The sequence below is a fragment of the Notamacropus eugenii genome, chromosome 2 (assembly GCF_028372415.1).
Source record: "Notamacropus eugenii isolate mMacEug1 chromosome 2, mMacEug1.pri_v2, whole genome shotgun sequence".
In the NCBI taxonomy this organism is placed as follows: domain Eukaryota; kingdom Metazoa; phylum Chordata; class Mammalia; order Diprotodontia; family Macropodidae; genus Notamacropus; species Notamacropus eugenii.
The window spans coordinates 213,862,211-213,874,232 of record NC_092873.1 but is presented as its reverse complement, the minus strand read 5'-3'; the positions used below and the strand labels follow the sequence as shown (position 1 = coordinate 213,874,232).

General features: G+C 38.6%; 1 protein-coding gene across 2 annotated transcripts in view; it reads right to left on the bottom strand.

The window, feature by feature from the left end:
* LAMA2 (laminin subunit alpha 2) overlaps positions 1-12,022 on the bottom strand; it is a 795,715-nt gene that overhangs the window by 223,807 nt on the left and 559,886 nt on the right. For both annotated transcript variants that reach the window (XM_072637652.1, XM_072637653.1), the window contains exons 23-24: positions 6,670-6,906; positions 5,300-5,443 (exon numbers count right to left, since the gene is read on the bottom strand). In XM_072637652.1, the coding sequence (XP_072493753.1) occupies positions 5,300-5,443; positions 6,670-6,906 (381 nt within the window). The remainder of the gene's footprint in view (positions 1-5,299; positions 5,444-6,669; positions 6,907-12,022) is intronic.

The window sequence follows — 12,022 nt, the reverse complement described above, 5'->3', positions numbered from 1 at the left end:
CTCTCTTTGATGTATTTTTCAGGTTAGTTTTTATTATGATGAGATTTCACACTTTCTTTTATTTTTTCATTCCTTTGGCTTTGTTTTATTGTTTCTTGATGTCTCAGAGTCATTAGCTTCCATGTGCCCAATTCTAATTATTTTCTAAAATATAATTTATTTATTTTCAGTTTTCAACATTCACTTCCACAAAATTTTGAATTTCAAATTTTCTCCCCATCTCTCTCCTCTCCCCACCACAGTACAGTATGTGCTCCAACAACTCCTTTCCCCAATCTGCCCTCCCCTCTATCACCTCCCTCCCACTTCCCCTCTCCCCTATTTTCCTGTAGGGCAAAATAGATTTCTATACCCCACTGCCTGTACAACTTATTTCCCAGTTGCATGCAAAAATAATTTTTCACATTCATTTTTAAAGCTTTGAGTTAAAGCATTCTCTCCCTTCCTCCCTCCCCACCCACCCTCACTGAGAAAGCAAGAAATTCAATATAGGTCATATATGTGTAGCCATGCATAACACTTCCTTAACAGTCATACTGCTAAAGACTAACCACATTTCCCTCTATCCTGTCCTGCCCTCCATTTATTCCATTCCCTCCTTTGACCTGTCCCCCACAAGAGTGTTTGCTTCTAATTACCCCTTCCCCCAATCTGCCATCCCTTCTATTTTACTCCCTCTCCTATTTCCTTCTCCCCTAACCCCCCACCTTCCTGAAGGGCAAAATAGATTTCTATACCCAAGTAAACGTGTGCTATTCCCTTCTTAAGCCAAATGTGATGACAGTAAGGCTTATTTATTCTCTCTCACCTCCACACTGTTTCCCCTACACTGTAAAAACACTTTCTTGCTTCTTTTATATGAGATGATTTACTAAATTCTCCTTCTCCCTTTCTCTTTCTCCCAGTGCATTCCTCTCAACACTTAATTTTATTTTTTAGATATGCTCCCTTCATATTCAGCTCACCCTGTGCCCTGTGTGTGTGTATGTGTGTGACACATATATACATTTATATACATATGTACACACATACCTACACATATATAATATATACATACCCATAGACACACACACACATATTCCCTCTAACTACCCTAATACTGAGAAAGGTCTCATGAGTTACAAGCATCATCTTTCCATGTAGGAATGCAAACAGTTCAACTTTAATGAATCCCTTATGGCTTCTCTTTCCTGTCTACCTTTTCACGTTTCTACTGATTCTTGTACTTGAAAGTCAGATTTTCTATTCAGCTCTGGTCTTTTCAACAAGAATGCTTGGAAGTCCTCTATTTCATCAAAATTCCCTTTTATCCCCTGAAGTATTATACTCAGTTTTGCTGGGTAGGTAATTCTTGGTTTTAATCCTATCTTCTTTGATCTCTGAAATATCATATTCCAAGCCATCCAGCCCCTTAGTGTAGAAGCTGCTAAATCCTGTTTTATCTTGATTGTGCTTCCACAATACATGAATTGTTTCTTTCTGGCTGCTTGTAATATTTTCTCCTTGACCTGGAAACTCTGGAATTAGGCTACAATATTCCTAAGAGTTTTCCTTTGGGGATCTCTTTCAGGAGGTGATTGGTGAATTCTTTCCATTTCTATTTTACCATCTGGTTCTAGAATATCAGGGCAGTTTTCCTTGATAATTTCTTGAAAGATGATGTCAAGGCTCTTTTTTTGACCATGGTTTTCAGGTAGATCAATAATTTTTAAATGATCTCTCCTGGATCTATTTTCCAGGTCAGTTGTTTGTCCAATGAGATATTTCACATTGTCTTCTTTTTTCTTTCCTTTGGTTTTGTTTTATAATTTCTCATAAAGTCATTAACTTCTATTTGATCCATGTATTCTTCAGTGCTCCTCTCTACCCTTGAACTATGACCCAAAAGTAGACATAGGCAATAGATTTGGCAGAAAGCCTTTGTTCCAGTATCCTTTACTAGTATGGGGTTTCATGAAATCTTTCTGTCCATTTGCTGTGTCCCCTTCCTGTCTCTGGCTTGAAAGCTCCTGAAGCTGGTGCTGCTTCTGTCACCTCCACTTAGTCCCACCTCACTCCTTAGCCTCCACCCTCATGGCACAGATCTCTCATCTCTCTCATTCTGATCTTTGTTGTCTCTTCCATGCTAGAATTTCATTTAAAGCATTATTTTAAAGTTGCTTGCATGTAATGTTGGGAGAGCTGAGCTGAATGCTTTCTCTACTCTGTCATCTTGGCTCCATGAAGCCCCCTCATCCTTATGTACTGCCCTTCCTGCTCAACTGTTTTCTCCATGAAACCTTTCCTTTCCTTCTCCCTAGGGAAAGCAATTTCCTTTTCTTGAAATTTGTCAAAGTACCTTGCTTGACTTCCCCTTTCATGTGTATGTAAAAGCAAATGACAATCATGCTCAATGAATATGAATTATTATTACTTAGAGTTACATCGATTTATGTACATATCACAGGATTATAGGATGATAGGATAATAGATTTAGAACTGGAGAGGACCTTTGGGCTTGAGTTCAGCCTCCTCATGTTAAAGTTAAGGAAACCGAGGCTTAGAGATATGGAGTATTTTACCCAACATCACCTACTATTTAAAGCCAGATCCTCTGGTTCTAAATCAATATGCTTTCTCCTCTACCACAGTCTACTCCTCTCATTAAAATGGCTGTTTCTTGAAGGGTTATAATTTTTCTTCTTTGCCACCTTAGCACCTAGCATGTACCTTAATACATTTCCACAAGTTGCTGATGTTTCATACTTGGGGTGGGTATGGAAGATTCTCTCCTTATCTCTCACTGTGCATTTGTGGTGGGTCTGCTGGAAAGGGGAGCAATAGCTTACCACCTTGCTGAAATATTTAAGAGCACCATAAGACAGACAGAATTCTAGTGTCTGTGTCAGAGATGGTGGGAAGCCCAAGTGCTATGAGGCAGAGATTGAACTGAATGGAGGACTTGTCATGAAAACAGAGCACTAATGTTGAGGGGAAGAAGTTGAGGGACACTTGGGAACTGAACGATCACACCTCCATGATACTTGCCTGAGGATTATTCCCTTGTATGGTCAAGGTAGTGGTGAGAGATTGTGTGGAAGTTCCTGACTTACTGGCTATATTTGTACAAGGTCTATGGTTTCATTGATGTAGGAAACCCTACAGAGTAAACTTCCTCTAGCAATATGGGTCTCTGTCTCTATCTGTCTCTCTCATATCCCCAAAGTCTTACAGAAACTTAAAACTGCACAAAGACTTGTATTTGCACAAGATCTATGATTTCATTGGTGTAGGAAAACCCAGAGGGGGTTTCCTGCTCTAGCAAGAGGGATCCAACATGTGCATTGTGACTTACAAACTTAGATTGCTGCCAGAGGCAATGAGAAGTTAAATGACTTGCTTAGGGTCATAATCTAATTTGTGTTGTAGGCAGGACAAGGCTCCAGAGGTCTTCCTAAATCCAAAGCCAACCCTCTACCCATTAGATCACACTCCCTATTTATCATATGACTATGACAACACAATGCACACCTGCACACACAACACACGTATATATGCATACATATATGACATATGTACATGTACATATATGTACATATACACACAAATGTCTGTAGATAGTACAGGCATATACCACTTAAAATGTGGATGAAGGTGTAGATAGACAGATAGACAGACAGACAGACAGATAGATAGATAGATAGATAGATGCACAGATCAGCATCCATCCATCCATCTATCTATTTAGCTATCATCCTTAAATGGAGTCCTTCTCTGATACCCCACTAAAGTGTGCTCTGGGTTCCCAGAGGCTGTGGCAGTGTGGTGTAAACCCTGACAAGTTAGATACTAGGATGGAAAAAGTTTTGATTACAAGCCTATTGTCCAAGGATTAGTGTAACTAATAACAATAATAGTTAACATTTATATAATGTTTAAAGGTTTAGAAAGTGTTTTACATATTTTTATTTGATTTTTGCAATAGCTTTTTGACAGGCACTACTATTCTCCCCATTTTACAGATGAAGGAACTGAGATTGAGAGAAGTTAGGTGACATGCCCATCGTCACACAATCGGTACAATATGTCAGAGACAGGACTTGAACCCAGAGAACCCCAACTTTGAAGTCAGCCCTCTATCTTTGGAACCACCTAGCTTTTCATCACTGTATTAGTCACAAGATGATGATTCTCCTCCCACGTATCTAAGACTCTCTATTAAGTCACAGAGGATTTGTGATCTGAATCTCGAACTCACACAATTGTAATCAATGATTACTGAAGTTACATGAAGTGCATGCTTACATATGGCTAGACTTGGGAGTTCATCTGCGTAAAAAACTTCCAGTGAGAAAAATCCCTTTATCTTCAGAGATCAGCATCTGTTCTGCAGTTTATTTGTTGTTGTTCAGTCATCTCTGACTCTTTGTGATCCTATTTGAGGTTTTCTTAGCAAAGATATTGGAATAGTTTACCATCTCCTTCTCCAGTTCATTTTACAGATAAGGAAACTGGGGCAAACAAGGTTAAGTGACTTGTCCAGGGTCACACAGTTAGGAAGTGTCTGAGACTGCGTTTAAATTCAGGTCTTCCTGACTCCAGGCCCAGTACTAGGTCTACTGCATTACCTACCTGTCCTCAGCAATTTATAGTCTTAGAGAATTCCTTGGGGCCATTGTGAATTTCAGTGACTTGGCCAAGGTCATATAACCAGTATACACCAAAGACAGGTCTTGAACTTTGGTTATCCTACTTTGAGGTCAGCCCTATCCATTATACAATGTCAGTTAGCTATTCTTATTATTTATTGCCTATCCGTAAATATATGGCTCCTTCTACATCTCTCTATAACCTCTTTTTGTGGTGAGGAGGTACGATCGTTGCTCAGAGAAAACCAATCTGGCACGTGTCTTAGGTTATAGGCACTTAAGAGAACAGACACTGAGTCTATTTAACTTTTATGTGGCATGAGCAAAGTAACGTACTGGGGGAAAATGAATGATTAAAAAATCTTTTGGACAATGTAGAAATTAAGAACATCAAAGAAAATAAAGTCAAATGCAAAATTAAAGTAAAATGAGTACATTCTCTTGACGTCTATTACCTTATAAAAAATAAATGTACTTCTTTTCAGATAAAAGAAAAACACCAGTGCTGATCATCTAATGGAACATGGTCCCTTCACCATTTCTAAATGTACACAGGGGAAAAGGTTACTTAAATGTTTTGCCATTTCCTAGCTACTTCTCAGTGCCTGACTAAAAGACACCAGCAGGAAATAACATTATAGCATTACACGGCTCAGCGGTTCCCTACTCACCCACATACGGATCAGTCCCTTTGCTTCAGTGCACTGGGTAGTCGTGCCAAAGCAATAGCAGCTGCTGCAGCCAAGTGGGTTCTTGGCATCAAGTCCAAATTTGCCAGGCCGGCACCTGTCGCAGTGGACACCTTCCACATTCACCTAGAGAGATGATTCCAATAGGAATCCGTGGTTAAAGGCAAAGATATAGGGGAAATCATCCTTGAAGAGACCATTAGGGATATAGATTTTCAAAGAATATGATAGAAATGAGATCAAGTCTACCGTCTCCAAAGGCATGTATGATTGGTATCAATAGAGTAACATAAGCATGATAAAATATTTTATTTACAAACATGTTATATTGCTGAGGTGCTCTTAAAACTAAGCAATGGATCATATAATAATTCCATTGAAAGCAATAGGAGAGACTCACTCGGCTTCAGAAGCACAATAAAAATAATGAACACTGGATTGAGGTCCATGCCATGCAAATAAATGGTGGGACAGGGTCAGAATATAAATGACAAGATCCAGGCTAGTGTTTGGTTACTAAACACCGTCTACAGTCTGTATGCACACTGTTCATACCCTCCCTTGATGGCAGAAGTATTCCTTTAAAAGAATGCTCAAGCTTATTCAAAGCCATGCTCTGGGGCTTCCTTCTCTGATTCGTTGGTTGCGGTCTTCAGGGCCTTTATCTTCAGTAGTCAGAATACCTCTGACATGATATTAACTGTATTTAGAGTGGAATGGATTTTCGCAAAAACATCTAAAGGGAAAAATACCTTTTGCCTTTTTAATTGATTATTTTTCCACATCATTTAGCAATATTAATGAGGGCTGAAATGTTCAGATAGTCAGGGGTGCTGGATAATGTGAAGCCTTGGCACTCCCACGGCAACAAGAGCATTCTGCTTTGTATCATAATTGCTGATCCATTTTTAGGAGAAGCTGCTTTTAATGTGTCTTATTATTTCATTTGCAGACGTGATGTTCAGTAGGTACGTGCTGCTTAAGTGAGAGTAAATGCATTTCGGGTCACTTTCTGTCATTTCAAACTTTTTGTCCTTGAAGGGGCAGAGAGATATTATAAAGGAAAGTCTTTTCTCTTAAGAGCTTTGCTTTGTCAAATGTCACTAGTTGGTGGAGATATCTATAGAACCTTTACCAAACAGCACCACAATAGGAACCCAAATAGATTTGGTTAAAAATAATCTATTGCCTAAAAAGTAGAATTTTGCTCATATCCACAGAGGTCCAAGTAACAACATATACGCTTTTTGGTGATTATGCTTTAAATTCAAAGGAATAGAGATAAAAAATAATATTGAGAGCTAGAAAAACAATTAGGAGGCTCTTCATTGATGGACTTTGGCTGCGTGTACCTTACAAGTGCATTGTCCGCTCTGATCAAGGCATGCACATTTTTCAGTTTCTGAGCTGCAGGTTGATGCATCGGTCCCAGGCAGGAAGCAGTCACACAGATTGCAGTGAGGATAATTCCAATGGCCCAAATTGCATTCTGTACATCTTGTGCCGGAGAACTCTGGGTGGCAGGAGCATTGGCCAGTGTTTATGTTACACTGGAAATCAAGTGATCCCACCAAACTGCAATTACAAGTCTATGGGACAGATAATGAAATAGAAAGTTTAGTCAAGTTTCATAAGACATTTCTTAAAATCACAACTTGAGAGTTCCTCCTAGAAAAATGTTTTGAAATTATTTCTATCATTCATTTAAATGAATGGAAAGCAGTATTTGATATAGATGTATCATATACCACTCTAGGAACTCTCTTTATAAAATAGAACCTTGGAAGTGAACTCAGCTGCCTATGATTCAGTTAAATTATATAAGACAAAAATCTTCCCTTTCAGGTTTCACCATTGTTCATTCCACAGTCAGCTATGTAGTGTAGTAGATAGAGCACAAAACCCAAAGCAGGATGACCTGAGTTCAAATCCAGCCTTAGGCAATTACTAACTTGTGACTTTGGGCAAGTCACTTAACTTTTGCCTCAATTCCCTCAAATGTAAAATGAGGATGAATATAATAAGCACCTCCTTTCCAGACTTGTGAGGATAAAATGAGATATTTGTAAAGCACTTGGCACAGTACATGGCACATGACAGGCATAATATAAACCTTAGCTATTATTATTGTATTATTATATTGTGTCATGCCAGTAAGGCCACAAACTTCAACTCTGCACATGTCCAAATGCCCATATAGCAATGATTCTTAACCTAGATTTCAGGGGGTCCTTGAAATTGTTTACTTTCTTGATTTAATTTTTTTTATAAGAAACTCATGATACAAAAAAAAAGCAAAAGCAAAAAAGAAAAGGTTAAGAAGCTTTGCCACAGAAGGAAAGGAGCTCCCTGACAAATCCCACAGCTCTAAGGGTTCTAAGCCTTTTAAAATCATCTGCTATCACATTCCCCTGACAGTCCACTTCATTACCCCCCCACTCTAACTAAAGAATAGACTTTCCAACCAATCACCCGCTTTCTGTACTGCTTTCTATAGTATCCAAAGTTACCATAGAACTAAATCAATCCCATGAATACTAGCACTTGGGTTCCTTCCTCCTGGTGTTCAATGCGCCCCATGGTGCTGCAATCAAGAGTTTCCTTTCGCAGTCTCCTACCTAGAGGAAGGAAGGCAATTTTCCTGGACAAGTGGTAACACCTGAGCCTGTCTCTCCCCTCAGCCCCACAGCATCCCAAACTCTTGGTTTGCACCTGTGATGAAAAAGTAACACTGAAAATTTGGAAATGCTTGTGTTTTATATGTAGGTTTTTTACCAAGACATTTTTGCTTTAAGCATCAGCCCATAGATACAGGATCCTTTCTGAGCCCTTTGAAGTTGTTTGAAGACCTAATCAGATGTACCAGAAAGTATAGCTGTATCAGTACTATAAAACACAAATAAAAAAAGGAGCACTTAAACTGTACATAAAGATCCCTGTGGGTTGTATGTTGACTTGCAAAATCACACATTAATGTTATCTTTTTTAATTATATTTTTATTTGTCTAGTTAAATATTACCTAATTACATTTTAGTATGGTTTGGGCTGAATTGGTAGTATTACAGGCAGTGGGTTTGACCCTTCTGATTTACATGATAGCCTGAGGATAAGCAATATTAAACAGCATGGGCTTGTAGTTTGTTGAAAGGGTATCTACAGGACTTGAAGTTCTTTAATCAAGCCTGTCATCCAAACCCTAGGGAAGGTCTCATTCTCCACTGAAAGTGATATTGACTTCATGGTCCTGCAGATCTATCCTGTTGCTGAACTCTAAGGACCATCAGACCTTTTCTTCTATGCTGTAGTTGAACTCAATAATGTTTAGTCTCCAATAATTATAATGTGAGTCTTATGTATTCTTGGCTCACAGTAATCATTTAATGTGATTTCCCATTCTGTTATATTAGTTGACTTTATTATTTATATTGCTATAATAGAAAATATTAGCTTTTTATTTCTCTACTATCTTTTTTTTTATAAGAATGGACTTCTGATTTATAACATATAAGCAAATGACCAGATTACTAGTCTTAATTCTAGTCAAATGAATGATTTATTGAAAAATGTATAAAAAATTATTCTATATACTATAAATATAGGATAGAGAGCTGTGACATAACAGAAAGCTGGCCTTCAAACTAAGAAATTGTAGGTTCAAGTCCCACCTTTGATTCAAACTGGCTTTGCGACTAGACCAATTGAGTCAGTGCTCTAGACAGATATCTAAGATTATAAGCTACGGAGAAGAGGCCAACTCACATTGATAGAGGGAGTTTCCTAACCTGGGAGTTTCCTATATTAATGAAAGTACAGGACCAGTTCTTATCCTTGTCCCTATAAATATGAATTCCAGTTCTAAGGTAGGAAAATTATAATACTATTACTTCAGGCACACTTACCCTTTCTACCTTGTGACTTCCCTATAGTGGTTTCAATATACCACAGGTTGGCAATTTTGGGGAGTTTTGCAGAAGCCATAGACAATACACAAAGACCAGCAGAACATGGACAAAGTTAACTCAGAAATGCATAAAATATACGTATAGTAACCTATAATAATATCAAGGAAAAAGAGGAGATCCGTAAAACTGGAAGACTTTGTAACACCAACACAATATTCACAGTGCAATGGCAACTGTTTATTTAAATACCAGAAAGCTGAATCCCAACAACAGAAAACCAAATCCATCATAGCAACAAAGAAATCTATACACAATAACAATGCAGGGGGCACCACCATCCCCAAGCCCTCTCCCTGCTATGCCTTCCCTCAAAGGAATGCTCCCAGCTCACTGCCTGCTTGCTCTCTCTCCCTCAGCTCTAACTGCTGTGTCCAACTTACTCTCAGCTCTGCTCCACTCTTCCTGCCCACCTGTTTGGCAAGTTCCTTCCTCCACAGACTCATGTGACTCAGGCCTTCAAGTGACTCAGGCCTTCAAGTGACTCAAGCAGGTCACATGGGCCTATTACTGGATGGGAAAGATCTTCCCATTACACAAAAATACATTAACAATACAGACTTCTCTGGTACAAAGAGAGGGACCAAAAGTTTTATGGGGATTTTCCAGATTGCCAGGGTACCTATCCTTAACCCCCATGACATGGAAAGGATAACTGTACTTCATTATTGGCAAGATATGACGAGTATCAGAAAGACTAAATGATTATACTTCACACTTTACAGAATTACACAAAATTTCAGACTTAGAAGGGATCTAGTGGCCATCTGTGATGGTCATCATATTGGGATCTTTTGCTGTTTTTGTTTTGCTAAAAGTGTCTCTAGTTGAATAATATGACTAAAGAAGATCTTCCCCATCCATTGATGGGCCTACCTTTTGAGGGAAGCTTGATTAGGGGAGCTGTTTTGTAGGAGGGTCCCAAGTACCTTTTGTTTTTCTATTGAAGCACTGGGTCAGAGGGTTATGCCCTCTGGCTCTGAAAAGTGTATAATACTCTGAGGGTGAGGTTTTACTTTGGAGTTTACTTTACTAGAAGTGTTTCTTTGGCCAGATGAGGACTCTGGGAATCCGGTAAGGAGTCCCCTGGCTTGGAAAACCCAGATGTTGGTGCTTCCCTCTCTGGTAACTATGGTCAGACAGTTGGACCTGTCTGCTGATGTTCAGGCAGAGGAAGCCATGTCTGTTGACTTTTGATTTTCCTGTATTTTCTTTGAAGTTCAGGGTGCTGAGTCCCTGAACTAGGTGAATGATACATGTGCTTGATTAAAGTGATCATTAACCTCTCAAAAGTTGTCTTTCCTTTTATGAATGCAGATCTAAGAACCTGTGATAGCAGATCCTCCTGTGTATGTTGGGATGCTTTTGTTACACCATCTATTCCAACTCATACTCCACAAAGAACACCTTCTAAATATGTCTAATATGTGATCATCTAGCCTTTGCTTGAAGATCTCCAGTGAAAACTCCAACTGTTAGGAAGATTTACCTGGCACCAAGTATAAATTTGCCTCCCTGTAACTATCACTCACCCTGTTTTTGCCTGTTGGGATTGAACAGACCAGTCTAATTCTTTTTCAATGTTATTCACCTTCAAAAATTTTAAGATGGTTATGACATTCTCCTTCCTCCCCCCCCAATTCCTTTAAGTAATCTTGATATGGCATGAAATCCTGACCCTTCAGCATTCTGGTTGTCTTCTTCCATATTATTAAGGTCCTGCATATAATTTGGTGCCAGTAACTGAACATGCGTGTTAGCTTTGATGTCTGGAGTATTAAGGAAAAAAAAGATATGGAGTAATTGACAGTCTGTGGTTCCCCTCCCCTGCTTTATTTCATCTGAATAGGACTGAAACTCATTTCTAAGTATGTTCTTTAATTCTATCAAAGATGGTATCTGATTAATTTGATCTGATTTCTCATAAATACCTGTATTTGACATCTAAGAGTCATATAGGAGAGAGTGACCTTTCTGAGAACATGGCACGAATTTCAATCCTCTCCCCAGTCCATAGTTTGCTCTCTCTACCTGGGTGCATAATCATGAACTATTAATATGTTTCATGACTAAACTTCCAAAGGCAGAATTACTATGAACTTGAGCCTTTAAATCAATCCCATCAGACTAAATGCCTAAGGTAGGGACATTTAGTGTTATCAGTAGTTAGGGATAGGCCTGGATCTGTGAATTCATCCTTACTAATAATCCCTAAATGAGGAAACTCCTTAGCCAAGCCAAGTTTGCACGTTTTTCTAGAGAACTGAAAGGTTAAATGATTTGCCTACATTCATACAGCCAGTATGTGTCAAAAATAAAGCTTGACTCAGATTTTAGCAATAATAATAATAAAAAATAGCTAGCATGTTTGTAGCAGTTTAAGGTTTGCAAAGCACTTTGCCAATATCTCAATACCAATTGATCTTCACAATAACCCAGGAGGTAGGTGATGTGTTATTATTTCTACTTTCCAAGTGATGAAACTAAGGGAAGGCAACTTACCCAGGGTCAACAGCTAATATGAAAAATTAGCCATTAAACATTGAAAGGCAAGAGAGTGTTGATACGACATAGTAGCAGGTAACATTTACATCATACTTATTAGCATTGTAAGATCATAAATCTAGGTCTGGAGGTGACCATGTAGTCCAAAATCAAATGGAGGCCTAGATGAAGAGGCCTATGATGAAGAGACTTGTCCAATGTCATACATCATTATTTATTTAGATAGTATTAGCAACTCTC